The sequence below is a fragment of the Danio aesculapii genome, chromosome 7 (genome assembly GCF_903798145.1).
Source record: "Danio aesculapii chromosome 7, fDanAes4.1, whole genome shotgun sequence".
Lineage (NCBI taxonomy): Eukaryota > Metazoa > Chordata > Actinopteri > Cypriniformes > Danionidae > Danio > Danio aesculapii.
Genome location: NC_079441.1, coordinates 6,151,194 through 6,172,652, shown reverse-complemented (window position 1 = coordinate 6,172,652; position 21,459 = coordinate 6,151,194). Strand labels below are relative to the sequence as shown.

At 37.4% G+C, this 21,459-nt stretch overlaps 1 protein-coding gene across 1 annotated transcript in view; it reads left to right on the top strand.

The window, feature by feature from the left end:
• Nucleotides 1-21,459, top strand: part of LOC130231632 (protein mono-ADP-ribosyltransferase PARP14-like) — a 32,689-nt gene that overhangs the window by 7,350 nt on the left and 3,880 nt on the right. The window contains exons 9-14 of the mRNA XM_056460989.1: nucleotides 1,547-1,723; nucleotides 3,732-3,914; nucleotides 6,458-6,873; nucleotides 7,558-7,795; nucleotides 10,960-11,096; nucleotides 14,794-14,974. Coding sequence (XP_056316964.1) covers nucleotides 1,547-1,723; nucleotides 3,732-3,914; nucleotides 6,458-6,873; nucleotides 7,558-7,795; nucleotides 10,960-11,096; nucleotides 14,794-14,974 — 1,332 coding nt within the window. The remainder of the gene's footprint in view (nucleotides 1-1,546; nucleotides 1,724-3,731; nucleotides 3,915-6,457; nucleotides 6,874-7,557; nucleotides 7,796-10,959; nucleotides 11,097-14,793; nucleotides 14,975-21,459) is intronic.

The following is a 21,459-nucleotide window of genomic DNA, read 5'->3' as shown; positions in this document are numbered from 1 at the left end:
ATCACATGTCAACAGGTGATTGTAACTATGATTTGGTACAAAAACAGCATCCAAGAGAGGTCTAGTCCTTTAGGAGCAAAGATGGGCCGAGGATCGCCAGTTTCACAGCAAATACATAAGAAAATTATTGAAGTGTTTAAGAATAATGTTCCTCAAAGAAAGATAGGAAGACATTTGCATATTTCACCTTCAACAGTGCATAACATCATTAAAAGATTCAAGTAATCTAGAAGAAATTCGGTGTGAAGAGCTGAACTACTGTGATCTCCGACATTACATCAAAAATCATCATTCATCTATTAGCCATATAACCACAAGGGACTACTTTGGCAAACCTTTGTCAAGTACCACAATACAGCCACAAATGCCAGTTAAAACTGTACTGTGCCAAAAAGAAGCCCTATGTTAACAGTGTCCAGAAGCGCCGTTGACTTATTTGGGATTGGAGGCATCTGGGATAGACCACCACACAGTGAAAACATGTACCGTGGTCAGATGAATCAGTATTCCGGATATTTTTTGGGAGAAATGGATGCCGTGTGCTCCGGACCAAAGAAGAAAAGGATCATCCAGACTGTTACCATCAACAAGTCCAAAAGCTAGGGTCTTTGATGGTATGGGGTTGTGTCAATGCCCTTGGCAACGGTAACTTGCACTTCTGTGATGACACCATTAATGTTAAAAAGTTCATAGAGATTTTGGACCACAATATGCTGCCTTCTTTTCCAGGGATGCCCATGCATATTTCAACAAGACAACACAAAACCACATCTTGCACACATTACAAGCCCTGGCTGCGGAAGAGGAGGATTCAGGTACTTGACTGGCCTGCCTGCAGTCCCAACCTGTCTCCAATAGAGAATGTATGGCTCATTTTAACGTGCAAAATGTGACAACGAAGACCCTGTGCTGTTGCCCATTTTAACACTTGTTTACAGGAAGAAATGGCCAAAATGCCACCTGAAACATTTCTTCACTCTGTGTCTTCATTCCCTAAACAGCTTTTAAAAGTTGTGAAAATGAATGGCAACATTACAAACTGGTAAATGCTTTACTGTTCCAACTGTTTTGAAATGTGTTGCAAGAACCAAAATTGAAATATGTTTATTTTAAAAAAAGTCAAAATGATGAGGAACATATTAAATAATGTTTGTTGTACTGTCTGCAATGAAATACAAGTCAAAGTAAATTCAGAAATCATTACTTTTTTCTTGCGTTTTCCATACTGTCTTAACTTTTTCTGATTTGGGGTTGTGTATTTTATGCTTATTTAAAATCAGCGGAAACAACACAATTCATGAGATTTTTTTAGGGACAACATAATTGTTTCATGTTCAATCTACTTGAATATGTTACGTTAAGTTAATCGCTTTGTGTTGGGAGAACATGCATTTTACATGTTGCACACTACAGTATTCTAAATTGTACATGTGTGTGATATGCAACTATGTAATTTAATCTTGAAATGAAATCATCTTCATAAACGTAAAAGACAGATATTATATATAAAGCAATTCTAAACCTATCCTTAATTTATGTATTTCAGCTCAGACCGCAAGTGGGCAGATCTTTATGACCCCACCAGGAGGCTTCCCATGTAAGACCATCATGCATGTTTGTGGAGAGAGAAGCCCCAGCGTCATCAAGACCTTAGCAAAAGAAATAGTGGTTCAGTGTGAGCGTGGCAATTATCAGTCTGTGGCCATTCCTGCTATCTGTGCTGGTCAGTACTGTAGTTTCATTAGCACTTCATGCAGTTGCAATTTTCTGTTTTACACTGAAATGGAAATAGGCTTGCAAATCTTTTAAAGGGCACCTATTATGCAAAATCACTTTTCTATGGGGTTTAAACACAGTTGTGTGGCAAAACTCTGTAAATATAGCCAGCTTCTAATAGTAAAAATGTATTAATTTTATTTGTTTATAATGATAAAAACAGTCTGCAGAAACACTTTGATTGACTTTCTCCCTTTGTACGTGTCATCAGAGAGGGAAAGCCCCGCCCACTAGTGACCCTCTCTCCTTCATTAAAATATAGGACGTTAGTCTTGTTTTCAATCTGCCACTATGCTGACACATAGGCATTTGCAGCCCCGCCCTCTTTTGAAAAGAGCACAATCTCATTTGAATTTAAAGCGACAGTCACCAAAACTCCACAATGTGGACCAAAGCCTGAAAGGAGTTGTTTCATAGAGTTATAAAACTTTATCTGTGTGGTATTTTAAGCTGAAACTTCACACACACACTCTAGGGACATCAGAGACTTATTTTACATCTTGTAAAAAAAGGCATAATAGGACCCCTTTAAGAGCCAAAAATTGTGCTTCAAGATTTTGTCTTGCATGAAGTGATTACATTTGTGATAAAAGTGCAACATGCATTATTACAGTAAGTATGACTTCTAAATTGATTGACACTTGGCTATTTTGTGTTATTGTATATTTGAATTACCATCATTGTAATTTGTACTTATAGAAATCTATGGTTACGGTAATGGACTGGATTTGCAGATATTTAATATTAAATTAATCACTTCACCTTGCATGCATTGGGTTTTATCTTGGTTAGATGTGGTTGCAGTAGGGCTGGGGGATAAAATCAATATCGATATTTATTGGCCGAACATCATTGTCAATATCGATAAAAAAGTTTCGGTATAAAGTTTTGGTATGAAGGCTATAGTTTTATTAAAATGTGGCTGCTGAGCACGTGCCTTGGAAGCAATGCCAATAAGCTTAGTGGTTAAGCTTATCATTCCAATGAGGTGCGGGTCTTGCACGACTTCAAATTGTGCCGTTTTGCACTACCAGCTGCATCTAGTTGATAACATCTCAATTTTCCGAATGCCACAAGCACACCGTGAATCATGTAAGTTGAACTAACCAATCTGCTTCACATTTTGTATGGAACATACACATTTCAGTAATAACATCAGACTAATTACCTCAGACAAACACAGCGCACTCAAACACTGCAGCGCTTTTTACTTTTCTCAATTAACTTGTATCAGAGCTGCAGCAATGGATGTCAGTTTGTCATCCTCTGAGAAAACAGTTGATGGTCGAACACATGCGAAAATGAGTGCCGTATAGCAGCAGTGAGGAGATTGTAAATAAAAAAGGATGTAAGGATGTCGCCAGAGTGGCTTTTTGGTTTCTTTTCTTGTGCATCGCAGCACCTAGCTCCCTATCTCAAAGATTTTTTTTTAGGATAGGTGTAATGTAGTCATTCAACTAAACAATTAGTATTGTTGAAGTGTGTATTTGAATAATAATGGCTGATTCCTTTACCTGAAAGCTCAGATTTGATGATCATAGTTTGTGTTGTTTACAGAGTTTGGGGTTTACTGTATCATTATTATTCACACCTTAAAGTTTGCTTTGATTTTTCAGTATTTACGCTTGACCATCGCACACAGTTTGTAACATTTTATCAAGTGTAAGAGTCTCTGTAACACTAATGTTTATTTTATTATGAAGAGATCAGATATTTTGGGTAAATATTTTTTAAAACTGTTTGCCTTAGTGATGTTGGCAAATTAAAATAAAGTGGTTACATAACAAAAAAAATCTAAATTTTCCTAAATGGATTGTTAAAAAATATATTTAATAATTATCAATATCGAATGATATAAAACTTGATATCATGATAATTGTTTTGGCAATATCACCCAGCCGTAGGTTGCAAAATGCATACATATAATGTCAATGCAATGTTTGTGGGCTAAACAGGACAAGGAGGTTTGGATCCAAACGTTGTGGCCAAGTCCATTCTAGAGGGAGTGAAGGAGGGTGTTCAAGGAGCGAATCTTCAATATCTGAGAAATATTCGCATCGTTCTACTGAAGATTAATGTTTTTCTGGAGTTCAAAGCGGTGGCACAGCAAGTCTTCGGTGCCAGTACACTACTGACAGGTGAGGATAACAAGCAGAGGTGATGAAATGTGTTGATCTCATGCATTTAAAAGCACTTATGTTTGTCAGTAATTTTACTGTCACAAAGAAAAAGTTTGATGCATTGATGTTGTGTGTTTTTGTAAGCCAGCGAAGAAGTTAGTAATGCATGGACTTTCTAATTAAAGCTTTAGTATGATTTATCATTGATTTATGCCAGACAATATTCTGTGACTTTCTGAAGTTAGGTTCATACACTTTGTTTGTTTAGCCACTAAATCAAAAAGTTACAAATTGCTGTGAGATTGTGTTGTAAAAATCACATATTGGGGATTACAGTATTTTATGTTGTAGAATAAAATGTGAAAATGTCTTGAGTTTGTTAACTACAGACAGGCATTCAGTCATTTAACCTCAAAAATAGGTATGCGTCTGTCTAAGCACACACCCAAAGCATCCATATTTGCTTCTTCTCTGATCATATACAAAAGCCTCTCAGGCAACAGCATTTGTTTATCATTGGCTTCATTTACAATGCAGATCTTGATGGTCAATTCCGATTTTGTGACTGTATCTGATTTGTTTGATGACCTGCTTACATCTTCTTTTAAAAGTGACTCGTATCCGATCGTCTGCATTTACACAGCACACGGCAAAGGCGCAATGACCAGGAAAAAAAAGAGCGGGCGCTGACTAACAGCTGATAATTAAAGAGTGCTCTTTTCTCTATTTTTCTCTATGTAATCTGTTCGCAGCTTTTGACAAGCTGTTTTGCTATAGTTTAAGACAGAAAGGTTCTCATTTGGCCGTCTTCTTTTGATATATAAGCTTTTTTAAACCAGTAGGCATCTTAATGTCATGTCCATGCCATGATTTATGCACGTGATATATGCACTAGTTTTATATTAGTTTATATTGGTTACGTGACGGACATTGTGCTCTCTCACTCTCGTTAACATGTTTAAATACCTGTGCTCTACGACAATATACAAGCTGTTTAAGTCCTTGTGTGTGAGATTTAAGGTTTGGGACTCTGCTGAAGTCTGTTCTGAAAAGAAAGCGTCAGAGTTGACATCATTCGCTACGGTTTTTAATGACGCCTGACTCCTATTGACAGGTGAAAATCCGATCTACCTGCTTACACTGCAGACACGAGGGCACAGATCCGATTCGTATCGGATAAATTTCCACATATGAACAAGGCCTTAATCTGGTTTGAGTAAATCGGAATCCATGTGATTTGTTCCTGCTTACACATACATGAGCCATATCCGTTCTGCCACATGGGAGAAAAACATCGAAATTAAGTCACTTGAACAGTGCAGTGTAAATGCGGCCATTATGAAGTGCATCTGGCTGTCACATAACCATACATGAATGAACAGATTTGGACAATGTGGCTTAAAAATGAATAGGATGGAATTAGGTTAATTTCATAATTGCTGGAGGCCAAAATAAAAATTAAAACAAAATTCAGTTGTACAGCTCTTGTCATTATGTCATTTTTGATAGCAAGATGTCCTCTTGGTGGCTTGAGGGTGCTATGCAACTTGCCTAATAAGTGTCGTGAGAAGAAAACTCTTCATTCGTTTCTCAGATTACTTTTATTAAAACAGATCGCATGAACAATGCACTTTTCATGACCTCCCCTTTTACTTCCCGGGTCAACCCCTTTTGACCCCCATGGGGTGGGGTCGCACCAAACAGGTACAATATGATTGGTTAACATAATAAACCGGTTTCCCACAATATGTATAGTAAGGATCAGTGTTGGGGGTAACACATTAGTAGGAACGTGAGTTATGTAATAATATCAGTTTTTCTACATAACGAGTAAAGTAATGCATTATTTTAAAAAGCTAACTAATAATATTTGAGTTACTTAAAAAAGAATAGTAAGATTAAAAGTTACAAAAGTAGCAAACAAGTTGCTTTAAACTTTCCTTATTCGGTCACACTTTATTTTAATAGTCCGATTGTTGAATTTAAGTTTTAATTACAACTAAATTAAATTAAAATTACAACTAATTCTCATTAGATTATAAGTAGACTGTTAGGTCGGGGTTAGGGTTGACATGTACTTGCAAAGTTTTCTATAGTCAGTTGAATGTCTGTTGAAGGAGCAGTATCAACAGATATTAAGCAGACAGTCTACTAATACTCAAATGGACCATCAAAATAAAGTGTTACCCATTAATCTGTGTATACGGCATGTATAGCTCTGGGGTCACAACGTTCTCAGAATATATCATTATTCTAAATTATAATTTGTTGTGTTTATTTAAAGGTAATTGGATGTGTAGGTTATATAGTGGGTTGTTAATTGTAGAGCTCCTCTATTAAAAAAAGGTCTGAATGAGATCAAGCCTCAGTCAGGAAAGAAAAAGTATTGCAAAAGTAACTCAAAAGTAACGTAACTCGTTGCTTGCCATAAAAAGTAACTAAGTAACATGACTAGTTACTTTTTTGTGGAGTAACTCAATATTATAATGCATTACCTTCCCCAAAACTGGGGGGATTGACTCTAATTCTAATTCAGAATACTCCACTTTGACTTCTTTCAGCGCCAGCTCCTCTTGTACCTACAAATGTACCCACTAGAGGGCGCAGCGCATCAGCAATATCGACCAGATCACGAGCACCTTCTTTACCAGCCACATTTGACTTGAGTTCTCTATTGACCTCTTTGCCGGTCACAGAGGACAAAGCAGCATTCCTGGTGATTGGAGACTGTGATAAAGACGTGTCTGATGCCTGTAGAGAGCTTCAGCGGGCGTACGACAGTCAGTGTTCAACACAGTCTTTCCACTCTGATGAGATTCAGCGTCTTACTGGAGATGAGCTGGACCAGCTGCTGTCTAAAGTCCATTCACTGCACCTTCAGTCAAACACCAGCAGCTCTGGAGAATGGCTGGTAAAAGGGCTGAAAGATGAAGTGAATGAGGTGGCGAGACTGATACGACATGCACTTCGCAGACAGGTAAGAACGTAAAATATTAAAACTCTGCATATTTTTACAAATGCACAAATTTTGCACCCAAATGTATTTGTATAGTGCTTTTCACAACAATTATTGTTCCAAACAGCTTAACAAAAGGTGCACATTATGTCATTACAATCAAATTTAGAAAAATTAAGGTTATTAGTTACCATAACTTTAAAGGGCACCTATGGTAAAAACTCTACTTTTCAAGCTGTTTGGACAGACATATGTGCATGTATGGTGTATAGACCATCATATTGGGGTGATATAAACACACCCAGTGCTTTTTTTTTTTTTCAATTTAACAACATAAAAACGGTGGACCAATTGGAGCGGTTTTCAAACCGACCGCAACTTTACGTAGGAGAGCGGGCCCCCCGCCCACCATATAATTCAATAGAGTTTCGAGGGAATCACCCAAGTATAAAGCATTGCTATATTAAATATCATTGACCGTAGCATATAACACATGTATATTTCACTAGTAAATGTAATACATTTATAAATATTTTCAGTCAATGACTGGAAAACAAACTGCTATAATATAATTTATCATTTGTGCATGTATGCGTTTTGCAAAAGCATTTAGTCAACTTTCATTGACTAAATAAATATGAACCTTTCATTTTTTTCATGACTGTGAAATATATGCCCTAACTATTTATTCTTTCAAACTCTCAGGTAAGAGAGAAGGAACAGGATAACCTCTTCACTCAAGTTACGTGGTGCATTCTGGGACCACGAGGCGTTTGGCAGAAGGTCCCAGTAGAGGCGAATCATCAGCTTGAGAGAGCGGATGTAAATGATGGGATTGTGGATGCACAGAGTGTGAAATGGACTGTGGATTTGAGGAAAATGGAGGCCACAGGATGTGTTTCAGGACAGGTGACTGCTCTCAAACGCCTGGAGAACCTTTCAGGTGAGGATGCTTTCAATCAATATCACCACAATTATTATAAAGTCTGCAAAAAATCTGTATTATTCTTTTCTTAATTTACATGTGTATAAGCGATGTACAGTATCTGTGCACTTCATTATGCTCCAAAAATGAATTTGTCCTCATGATATTAAGTCAAATACCATAACCTTCCTTCCCCCTCGAAATGACTTTTCTTTATCTTTGGTCACATGGAATGCCTTTAGGGTGGGGCTATCAGGCATTTACGGTGAGGTTATCAGGCCTTTAGGGTGGGGCTATCAGGCATTTAGGGTGAGGTTATCAGGCCTTTAGGGTGGGGCTATCAGGCATTTACGGTGAGGTTATCAGGCCTTTAGGGTGGGGCTATCAGGCATTTAGGGTGAGGTTATCAGGCCTTTAGGGTGGGGCTATCAGGCATTTAGGGTGAGGTTATCAGGCCTTTAGGGTGGGGCTATCAGGCATTTAGGGTGAGGTTATCAGGCCTTTAGGGTGGGGCTATCAGGCATTTAGGGTGAGGTTATCAGGCCTTTAGGGTGGGGCTATCAGGCATTTAGGGTGAGGTTGTCAGGCCTTTAGGGTGGGGCTATCAGGCATTTAGGGTGAGGTTATCAGGCCTTTAGGGTGGGGCTATCAGGCATTTAGGGTGAGGTTATCAGGCCTTTAGGGTGGGGCTATCAGGCATTTAGGGTGAGGTTATCAGGCCTTTAGGGTGGGGCTATCAGGCATTTAGGGTGAGGTTATCAGGCCTTTAGGGTGGGGCTATCAGGCATTTAGGGTGAGGTTGTCAGGCCTTTAGGGTGGGGCTATCAGGCATTTAGGGTGAGGTTATCAGGCCTTTAGGGTGGGGCTATCAGGCATTTAGGGTGATGTTATCAGTCCTTTAGGGTGGGACTATCAGGTCTTTAGGGTGGGGCTATCAGGCATTTAGGGTGAGGTTATCAGTCCTTTAGGGTGGGACTATCAGGTCTTTAGGGTGGGGCTATCAGGCATTTAGGGTGAGGTTATTAGGCCTTTAGGGTGGGACTATCAGGTCTTTAGGGTGGGGCTATCAGGCATTTAGGGTGAGGTTATTAGGCCTTTAGGGTGGGACTATCAGGTCTTTAGGGTGGGGCTATCATGCATTTAGGGTGAGGTTATCAGGCCTTTAGGGTGGGACTATCAGGTCTTTAGGGTGGGGCTATCAGGCTTTTAGAGTGAGGTTATCAGTCCTTTAGGGTGGAGCTATCTGGCCAATATGGCACGGCTATCAGTCTTTAAGGGTAGGGCTATCATTTATTTAGGGTGGGGTTATCAGGCCTTTAGGGTGGGACTATCAGGTCTTTAGGGTGGGGCTATCAGGTCTTTAGGGTGGGATTATTAGGTCTTTAGGGTGGGGCTATGAGGCATTTAGGTAGGGGTGATACAGACGTGGACAATTCGGTGTCGGTTCAGTAATAATTATAACCGGTTATTATGTACTGACGTCATTTATCTCATATGCACTATGTCGCCATAGCTTACTATAGTGAGGGAGGCGAGCACGAGTAGAAGTTGTGCACAATTTCGCTGAGTGTGTGTTTGCTAGACAGTCTTTCACAGACACTTACAGCAGAAGCCCCTATGTCACTGCGATTGAGAGAATGAAAATAAACTAATTTCTCTCTCTCTCTCACTGTGGCCCATTTGACCTGCTGGCGTGACTTTTCCTCTCCTCTCGGCTGTTACAGCGATACTTCTGGATACAGACACAAGCATGTGTCTGCAGAGTTTTCTCAGTGTTTACACCAGGCTTTACTTATCTGTGAAGAGCGTAGAGCCAATCGCAGTCCTTTCTGTTGAGCACGTAACCAATCATAGGGGTGTAAGAAAGAACTTGCTAGACAAGGCTCAGAAAGCAAGCAGGATAGTTATATTTGTTTATTTGCTTTTAATTCTCATGTTGTTTAAAGGTACAGTATATATATATATATATATATATATATATATATATATATATATATATATATATATATATATATATGACAGTTTGTATTAAAGGACAAAATTGTATTACAGATAGTAGATAAATATATTTATACATTTTAATACAAGAATTGCTGTGCTGTGAAGAAAATATAAAACAGTGTATGGAACGCATCGTCAATGCACCGAGATGCTTTGAGATTTGAACCGAATTGATGGCATGATAATCGTTATCATAACCAAACCGAACCGTAAGATCAGTGTAGGTTCACACCTCTACAATTAGGGCAGATCTATCAGTACTTTATGGCGGACCTATCAGTCATTTATAGTGGGACTATCAGTCATTTAGCATACAGCTATCATTAATTTAGGGTGGAGCTATCAGTCATTAAGGGTGGGGTTTTCAAGACATGTCTCGTTTCTGCCTTCTTTTGTTCATTCATCAATCTTGCTTCATTTTATTAGCAACACCCATCTTCCAACGATCTTATCATGTCTCAAATGATGAAATCTTGCACAGCCCTACATTGGTTCTCATTTCAGGACCATTTCATTTGGATATACAGTACATCATGATAGGGGGAAAAAAGCACAATTTTAACTTCTGTTTGATGCTGACTTTAAATACATTAGTTGATTCTGTGGATGATGAAATCTTTTAGCCATTGATTGTTTATTATATATTGAAACTTTGCTGTTTAATCCGTTTACTCTCACCGGTCACAATTGTGACAATAGCTATGTTTCAATCCACCTATTTTTATGCACATTTTGACATATTGCCAATATGCACATACATTTTGAAAATGCACAAAAAAACACAACAGAGTTGGATAAACTTTTTTCCGATCAGAAAAAATGTACATAAACTATGATGGAAACACATTTACTATATAAATTCCAGCATGTGCATCAAAAAAGTCATGTGATTTTAACAGATCATTTGGTGAAAAAAAAATATGATAAATTCACATCTTTGGATAGAAACTTTTGTTTTGTTTTTTCTGAAAGCTCTAAAAATAAGTTGGGTTTTTATGTTTGTTTTGTTTTTTCAACTGAAAAAAAAGATTGACAGCTGAAGACAATTGAATTCCAATGCTGTATAAAGCTAATTTAACCAACATTATCTATAAGTAGGTGTAAAGTTTGTGTTTGCAAATTGCAAGAAAATAATTTGCCATCAAATGTTTAAACGCATCTCTCACTCTTCTGCATTTCAGATTTCTCTTTGCCCATCTACTGGGACAACATGAGACAAAACGAGCATTTAAAGGTGGTTGATTTAGATCAGCAATCAGCAGAGTACCAGACAGTGAAGGCAGATTTCAAGAAGACCGTCAAACAGACTGTGCTCAAGGTTTGAGACTTAACACCATTATTACTGTGCATTACATGAGAAAAAAAACAGCATTTAAAGAACTACATGATGGGCTAATTTATATCTAAACACGCCATTTGGTTGTATTTCAGATAAGTTTTGTAGTCTTAAGCTGCGGTCACACTGGGCTTTTCCTCCCATAGACTTCCATTCATACGCACGCGAATGCGTCAGACCAGAAACACATGGTCATGCATTAAGTTTCGCAGTTCGCTGTGATGCAAATTTCAAGCTTGGTGAACTCTGACCTGCTAAATCGCATCACTTGACTGCGTGAGACCAATCGAGGATCAAAACATGACCTCTCTTGACAGAAATTTAAAACATGGAACAATCGCTAATGTCTAGTCATCTTGTTTAATCCCGCCCCTTTTCGCAGAGCCGTTTGACAGAATTTCGCACACTCAAAGCCAAGTGTGACCGTAGCTTTAGTCAACAAGAGTAGAGGTATCATTGTAGGTTGAATACTCTATAGGGATACATTCATTCATTAATTTTCTTTTCGGCTCAGTCCCTTTATTAATCCAGGGTCGCCACAGCGGAATGAACCACCAACTTATCCAGCATATGTTTTTACGCAGCGGATGCCCTTCCAGCTGCAACCCAACTCTGGGAAACATCCATACACACTCGTTCACATACACTACGGACGATTTAGCCTACCCAATTCACTTTTACCACATGTCTTTGGACTGTGGGAGAAACCGGAGCACCCGGAGAAAACCCAGGCGAACACAGGGAGAACATGCAAACTCCTTCTTGCTGTGAGGCGACAGCACTACCTACTGTGCCACTGCGTCACCTCTATAGGGATATTGTGCATATAGCCCATTATTTACTCACCCTTAGGGATGGGTATCAGTTTAATGTTACTGATTCTGGTTTCAATTCTGCTTATCGATTCCAGTTCTTATCGCTTCTTGCCTCTGATTTTCAATATTTTTTGGAGAAAGAAAAAAAAGAGCAAATACTTTATATTCTTGCCACATTTGTGCTATAATTAGCCCAGCGTAACTCTTAAGGGGGACTGACTGTTAAAATTTACATTTGCATTTAGTCATTTAGCAGACAATTTTGTCCTTACAATTGAGGAGGCATTCAGTGATTCAACAAAAATGGAACTGATGGAATGGATTGTAAAATGGAATAGTTACAACAATTTGGAACTGATTCTAAAAATTGAACCAGTTCTCAATACCCAACACTACTTAGCCTTCAATTGGTCCAACCCTGTCTGTTTTTTTCTGTGTTTGAACATTGTGCGTTGAACACAAATAACAGTATATAGGCCATTTTGAGGGATGTAAACAATAATATTATGACTTTAAAGTTAAGCTCTGGGGGTTAAAGAGGTACCATTTTGATGTGACTGTAGTGAGTTGGTGGCAAAATAGCAAAACAACAACCAAATAACGCAAAAATAATTCAATTTTTTCAATTCCCCTTTATTTGTATAGCGCTTATACAATGTAGATTGTGTCAAAGCAGCTTCACATAAATGGTCATAGTAAATTGGAACAGTGTAGTTCAGTTTGTAGTGTTCAAGTTCAGTTCAGTTTAGCTCAGTTCAGTGTGGTTTAAAATCACTACTTAGAGTCCAGACACTGAAGAGCAAATCCAACGATGTGCAGCTCCACAGATCCCAAACCATGCAAGCCAGTGGCGACAGCGGAGAGGGAAAAAGACTTCACTAAAGGCGAAAGTAAAGAAAAAAACCTTGAGAGAAACCAGACTCAGTTGGGCACGATCATTTTAATTTCTCCGCTGGCCAAACGTCTTGTGCAGAGCTGCAGTCTCAGTGGCGGAGGCTGGAAGCTGGCCTCAGTGAAGACTCGTCTGTCCCTGGAGCGTCACAGGAATCAGTCTCATGTTCTCCACTCCTCCATGACCATCACAGTAGCTGCTCAGGATACAGCTCGGTCCAGGATATGGAAACCCTTGGATCATCTCGTCGTTGGTCTTGGATTGAATTAGTGACTCTGCATAGTCTGAGGGCCTCGGGAAGAGTATCCCCAGGTGGAAATGGAGAATAAAGAGAATAATTAGCGCAGCTGCTGTAATTGAAATAATTGAACTTATTTACAAAAGTGAAAAGAAGTCAAACAGCAAAAATATTATGTACAAGTTGGAATCTTACAAAAGAAAATAAATGAATTAATGAATGATGTTATTAAAGGGGAAAAGAGAATTTCAAGTGGCGCCAAATAAAAGAAAGCAAAAAAAAAACTAGCTGAAAATTACCCTCTAGACTACCTAATAGAAAGTAAACAAACAAAAATGTCTTCAGCGTTTGCTTACTATATCTAATACTACTCTTCCAACAAAAATACACACAGAAAACTTACAGCAGGTGGCGCTCACTTCTAAACGAGTGTGTTTAGACAGAGTTTTCTGCGTGTTGCGAGGTGTATGTCACGTCACATCTAAACTCCTCAATTCCCAGTGGAATTCGAACACCAAAGATCTGGGATCATGAAATACGCACATACAAGACGGTAACAGCGACCATAACTGAAACAAGAATAAAATCATAGCTCTAAAGTGACATCAACATAATAGCACACAACACAAGCCAAAACACACACACACAGCGCAAAAGGCAAGCAAGACAAAAGCAAGAAAACAAGCTTCCGCGATTGCGTCCCTTTAAACTTTGGGCTTCCTTCCTGATTGGCAGATAAGGTGATGACGTCATAGAGAGTAATGAAGATTGACATCTTCACGGACGAATGGAAAACTGGAGTGGGCAGTCCTAAGAATTTTGACACACAGAGAGAGAGAGAGAGAGAGCACACGCACAAGCAATACATACAGGCACATACATATGGCCGTAACACCCCGACCCTGAAGAACGAAACTGTTTTTTTAAAATAAACCAAAGCAAGGGCATTCAATTGGCATGGATGGGGGTGTGTGTCCCCACCAATAGCTACCAATTACTGAAATGTCTCTACCAATAATTTAATCGACTTCAAAATAAAATAATAATCCGTCATAATAATGATCCCCTTAGTAACCTCCTTATGCACAAAGGGTTAAAGTCAAGTTAAAATATTGGTTAACAATTAGCAAATAACAATGGTCCTAATGTATTTCCTGCTTTAGATTTTTCATTTATACAGCCTCTAAGAATCCAGGAAGCTCCACATATTGATAATTTTTTATAACATTGTTAACATTTGGTTATGACTGATTCGCGTCTTGTTACAGTTTTGACATAGTTTGACGACAAGGAGAATCTGTTAATAGACCAATGATATCACCATATTGAAATGCTCTATAGAAGAATGAAAAAAAAAGCCATTGACCTCCATTCATTCATTTTCTTTTTGGCTCAGTCGCTTTATTAATCAGGGGTCAGCTCTGCAGAATGAACCACCATTGACCTCCATAATGTAGATTTTTTTGCCTTCTATAGATATCAGTGGTTTCTGGATCCTGACATTCTTCAAAATGCCTTATTATTTATTCTTCAGAATAATTTAATTAGACCACTTGAGTCAGTACATTACCATTTTTGGTTGAACTATCCCTTAATTTTCTAATTTTGATTTGGCTTTTAAACTTTTGGATTGTTTTCAGCTAATTGCTGTAGATTTTATCATCACAGTTTTATTGTTGTTGTTTAAAGTCTATTATTTAGATTTGATCTTTGTGCGTGAATGCATTTTAACAGATCGAGCGCATCCAGAACATCAATCTTCGGCGGTTATATGAGGCACGTAAATCAGAGCTGGAGATCAAGAATGATCCAACAGTGGGAGCAGGAGAGAAAATCCTTTATCACGGCTCAGCACAAGCGTCCTGCTCATCCATCATGAACACAAACTTCAACCGCAATTTTGCTGGACAATATGGTAATTTGTTCAGTCAAGTCACCTTTATAATAATGCTTTTAAGAATGTATGTTGTATTAAAGCAGCTTATCATAGGTGAAGAATTTCAGATAGTGAAACGCATTCAGATCAGGTTAGATTAAAACTGATTCAGTTCTGTTTAAAATAAATATACGTTTACATGGACATCAGTAATCAAATTATTTGCTTTAATCTAATTAAGAGAATAATAAGATTAAGGCGTTTACGTGAGTTGCTTTTTGAGTGCTACTTTTATGATCCTGTTTTACATGTTATAGCGCATAATTCGATTAACGTCATTGCGTCACCGCGCTATCCACATTTCTCCGGAGTTTCATGTAATTTCGGGTGTTTCAATATTAATTTGTTGACTTTAACCCAATAATATCCAGCTGCAGACCCGCAGAACCACACACGTTTTAGGCACACACAATCTGGCACACACAATCTAGGCAAACCATATATGGTTACGACGGATGTTAATGTTATTAACGTCTTCTTGGACATCGTCATCGATATATTTTGATATATGTGGTTAATAAATATTGTACACAATAAACAATAGTGTTTACTTTACTTTATTTCACAGATATTGCGATCGAGACAGGCAAATGGGGAGCGTTGTTTCCGATAGCTATTCAATATAATAGACTGAACAGTTTTCTATCAGTCATCATAGATTATCAGTCATTATTATCTGACAGAGTCAATATAGCAGATACTCGTTTGCTGGCCTTGCTGAAAGATCTAAATTTACCAGGTTTAATTTATATAATGGATTCATTTATAATGAAGGAAATAATAGCAAGTTAATATAAGCAATAATACTTTTTACATGTAATAAATGTATAACACTATATTAATATTTTACACAAGCGATTTAATAGTGTGTATTTGCTTAATTTTCTAATAACTTTTTAATTAATGATTTCTCACATTAAATACTGTAGTGATTTATAGTAAGCAATATATTGTTTTTAAACAAAAATTTAGCAATAGAAACAAATTATTAATTAATAATTATTAATAATTAATCCCCAAAAAAGTATATATATATATATATATATATATATATATATATATATAAAACTAACAGCTGTGACAGTTTAGTAAAAGATAGTAGTTATAATCAGATAATCAGTTAAGATAATCGGTTTATAACTATATTATATATTGTTTAAATGATTAACTATAGTAATTTATTTTAATGTGACACATTATTGTTTGCTTTTTATATTTTACAACACAGCGATTTTAACCAAGTATGATAATATTAAGATCTAAAATTAGTTTATTACACTTAATCCTACAATTAGACGGTCTATTGTGTTTTCTTTGTGTATGGGGACACGTGAATAAAGTCATAAGTGTCTTTAACCAATTATTTTTATTTATGTAATTTGAGTTCAGAAACTGCAGAGATGTTAAAATGATCGTTACGATATAATAATAATGACTGAAATTGGAAACCATATTTGTGAAATTCAATAGGTGGCGATAATGCTAAGGAGTTAAGTTACCATATATGGTGTGCCTAAATCGTGTGTGCTCGATTGTGTGTGCCTGAAACGTGTGTGGTTCTGCGGTTCTGCAGCTGGATATATCTCACTTTAACTGCGGTTTGGTACTTTCATTTTCATTCGGGCATGCCCCCGTGACAAACAAGATATTGGATGCAACTATAAACCGCTGGAAGGCTGTTGATTTAATGGAAGTTCATACCGCATGCTGAATGGAAGAATAAAAAACTCTGCATAATCACGAAGCAGGTGTCTGTGGTCTGCACTGACTCGGTAGGTGCAGTGTCAAACAGCCATGTGTGTGTGTGCGTGTGCGCGTGTGCGTGAGACTATCCTGTCGCAAAATGCGACGAAAAGTCCTACATGACGGGAATAGTTTGATTAAGGTGTTTACATGTCTGTACTGCACATCATTCGATTATGACCTTAATCTGATTAAATTAATAAAAAATTGCCGTTTACATGGTTAACTCTTAATCAGAGTATTGTCTTAATCGCATTAAAATCGAATTATTGGTGTCCATGTACACATAGATATTGTCGAAGAAGTATATACTGTTTATTTATTTAAATAATTCATCCATAAGTGTTAGACATTCTGCTTGTGAATGCTGCTCTACTAAGACCAATACTACGTGTCAAGTCTCTACTTGTGAAGAAAAATTGTATTTTGTCAATTCACAGTGTCTTAATTCATTTCATGGCATTAGTAATGAACATACTGTATGATTCTCAGTGAATATATGATTCACATTTTATGACAAATGAATAGTTCACCCAAAAATGGAAATTCAGTCTTAATTCATTTGTGTTATATTAGCAGAGCTGATATTTTATATTTTGAATGATGCACATTGCTCTGTTTGGCTACTAAGTGAAATTATAGTTGAACAGAGCTGACACTCTTTACTTTAATACTTTAATATTACTTTTTTTTTAATAATTATTAATAATTTAAACTTTTTACTAAGGCTTGTTGACCTACTTTCACGAGAGAGTGTGTACAGCAATTGAAACCTTTCTGACACAAGACTTCCTGTCTCTTTCACTTCCATGGATTTTTACACTCCCAAAAATTGCTTTTCCTACAAAGAGTTTTTGTCTTGTTTCTAGTCCAAATATCTAAAAATACTTAAATCAAGAAACATTTTCTAGATGAATAAAACATATTGTTTTGTTTTCAGAAATAATATGTCCAAATAAAGTGAGTCTTGCCTTAAAACAAACTAAATAATCTGCCAATGGAGTAAGCAAAATAATCTTATTTTCAAGAGTTCCCACTTAGATATGGAGGAGATCCGAGATCAGGTAGGTCTCGAGAGCTCCCCCTTTAGAAAAGGGAGGAAAAGGAGGAGATGGGGTGGAAGGGGGGATTCTTCCAAACGAAGATAGAACAGTAGGGAGAAAATGATCCATTTATAGTAAACTAGGATCACTCTGATTGAATATTACTGATTACAGATGAGCGGCCAGACGTGCTCAATCATATCACGTGCTCCTCTCGAAATTAGTTTATGAAACTTCACTTAAAGCGGATGCAACATTATTTTGCTCACCCTATTGGCAGATTATTTAGCTTGTTTAAGAAAAAAACCAGCCTGATCTCACGAGAAAACGTAAGTATTTTACGTTTTGACAGTTTAGTGGCTAATTCGTATGAATTCGTACGAGTTCAGTCGTACGAAATGGTACGATTTTAAAAAGGAGGCGTGGCACCTAACCCCGCCCCTAAACCCAACCGTTATTGGAGGATGAGCAAATCGTACTAAATTGTACGAATTAGATCGTACGAATTAGCCACTAAAAAAAAAGTTACGAATTGCCGTGAGATTGTGTTGGAAAAAACGGGTCACTTTATTTTGACGGTCCGTTTGTTGAATTTAAGTTACATTGCATCTACATGCCATCTAATTCTTATTTGATTATAAGTAGACTGTTAGAGGTTAGCATTGAGGTTAGTGTAAGTGTTAGTGTAAGTTGACATGTACTTGCAGTTTCTTATAGTCAGTTGAATGTCTGTTAAAGGAGCATATCAACACATATTAAGCAGACAGTCTACTAATACTCAAATGGACCATCAAAATAAAGTGTTACCAAAGTGTTACTTAATTTTGACATATTATTTCTTAAAACAAAACCTGTCTAAAAATTGATTGTTTTCAGCTAATTGCTGTAGATTTTATCATCACAGTTTTATTGTTGTTGTTTTGTGAAGAACAAAAAGTCTATTATTTAGATTTGATCATGGCTGTTTGTGCGTGAATGCATTTTACCAGATCGAGCGCATCCAGAACATCAATCTTCGGTGGTTATATGAAGCTCGTAAATCATAGCTGGAGATTAAGAATGATCCAACAGTGGGAGCAGGAGAGAAAATCCTTTATCACAGCTATTAAGCAGACAGTCTACTAATACTCAAATGGACCATCAAAATAAAGTGTTACCAAAGTGTTACTTAATTTTGACATATTATTTCTTAAAACAAAACCTGTCTAAAAATGCTTCTTGATTTAAGAACTTTATGATATTTGGACCAGAAACAAGGCAAAAACCAAACATTTTTGCAAACAAAACCAATCATTATTCTACTTGATGTTGCAAATATTTTTATTTTATTTATAGTCACAAACACTTGTTTTTAGAGCAAGTGTTTTGACCCTTAACTGCTGTTTGCTACTTCTAATCATATACTCCATCATGGCAAATGAATCTGAAGTCCTAAAACAATCCCAGAAAAGCTTGCATTGCAGAATACGGTCAATAATGGTAATCGTCAAGGTCCAAAAATGGATACTCTTCTGTATGATAAATCAAATTTGTTCAATCAGAATCAGAATCAGTTTTATTGCCAAATGTGCTTCACACACACAAGGAATTTGTTTTGGCTACAGAAGCTTCCAGTGTACATAAAGTGACAAGTGACCAACACAAAATAAATCTGAAAAAATAAAATAATAATAATAAAAATTGATGAACATTAAACAGATGCGGTTAGTGAAGAAACCTGGATGTTGAGTTGTATGTACAGATTGTTATAAATATAAAGGTTATAAGGTGCTGTGTACAAGTGCGAATGTAGAAAGTATTGCATTGTATATTGATATAAGGTGCTGTGTACAAGTGCGTATGAGAAAGTATTGCACATATTTATTGCACAGTAGGGGAATATTTAACTGTTCATAAGGTAGACAGCCTGAGGAAAGAAACTTTTCCTGTGTCTGGCTGTTTTTGTGCTCGGTGCTCTGAAGCGCCGACCAGACGGTAACAGTTTGAACAGGAAGTGTGCTGGGTGTGAGGGGTCCAGAGTGATTTTGCGAGCCCTTTTACTCACTCTGGAAGAGTACAGTTCTTGAAGTGTAGGAAGGGTTGTGCCAGTGATTCGTTCAGCAATCCGGACTATTCGCTGTAGTCTACGGAGGTCGGTTTTGGCAGCTGAGCCGAACCAGACGGTGATTGAAGTGCAGAGGATGGATTGGACGACAGCTGAGTAGAACTGTACGAGCAGCTCCTGTGGCAGGTTGAACTTCCTCAGCTGACGAAGGAAGTACAGTCTCTGCTGGGCTTTCTTCACAATAGAGTCTATATGAATGTCCCACTTCAGATCCTGAGAGATGGTGGTGCCCAATGATACTCATCAAGATTATGTGTTTTGAATAGAAAGTTGTGATGCAATTATAATTTCTGGGTAAACATGACCTTTATTATACTATTAGTTACTTGAATATATAGCTAACTGATTGTCTGTGAGGTCGTTCAGTTTGTAAAACTATCACACTGCAAAAATGCCTTGTGTCTAGTCCAAATATTTAAATATTCTTAAATCTAGAAGCATTTTTTAGACGAGCAAAAAATATTGTCATTTTAAGAAATAATGTCAAAATTTAATGAGTCTTCTTAATAATTTGCCAATGGGGGAACCAATATTAACACGTTTTTTTGTGTTTACATAAGATTTTTTTTCTTAGCCCATTGGCAGATTATTTTGCCTTTTTTATTCACAAACACTTGTTTTAAGAACAAGGTCAATAATGGTAATTGTCAAGATCCAACAATGGATGCTCTTCTGTATGATAAATCAAATTTGTTCGCTGATACTTTTCAAGATGATGCATTTTGAGAAGAAAATCATAAAGGAATTGTAATTCAGAGTGAACAAGCACCTCATTACATTGATTAAACAGGTTCTCAATAGAGTTTATTGACCATATAGCCAACTGATTGTCTGTAAGATTGATTGTTCAGTTTGTAGACCAATAATTTTTACCAATCCACTTACCAATGGGGTATATGCACACAGCTAGTGTTTTTCAGCCAATGATAAACTTCCGGTGAAATCTTTATGTGACTATTTTCATTTTGATAAGGTTCATTTTACAGCATCGAGGTTGTCATTTTATTAAAATACATTTAGTTGAATAGACTTAAGCAATCATTTAGTTGTTCAGGCGTGAAACGAGATGAAAGACAGTGTAAGCGCTAGCGCAGTCAGGATCTACAGGCGAGCGCAGAAACTCCATTGAAAATACTGGGGTAAAATACACTGTCATATTCAACCCAGGCTCATTCTGAGAACGTAGTCCCGGGGACGTTTCTGGAGACCGGGAGGTACGTATTTTTGCAGTTTTTGTTTTTGCAAGTCCGCGGGAGGCCGCTGTGCGCGCTTTTTCCCGCGCCGTTCTTGCGTAAACCCGCTGGAGGCCGCTGTCGAACAACCTTCCGCCTGTCTGCCTGGATGACAGAATGATTGACCGTGCGACCGGCCAATCGCCGGGCTGACCCACCCTCTTCCATCTCTAAACCCAACCAACGACGATTCACAAAAGCCGTGCAGAAAAAGAAAAGCCCTCGTCTGATTTTTAACACGTTTTCGGATTTTGACCACGTTCTCACCCTGTGACGAACTTGTTCGCTTTATTTTTTGGATTTTGTTTTTGTTTTCTTACCTGATTTCTGGAACCGCTCTTC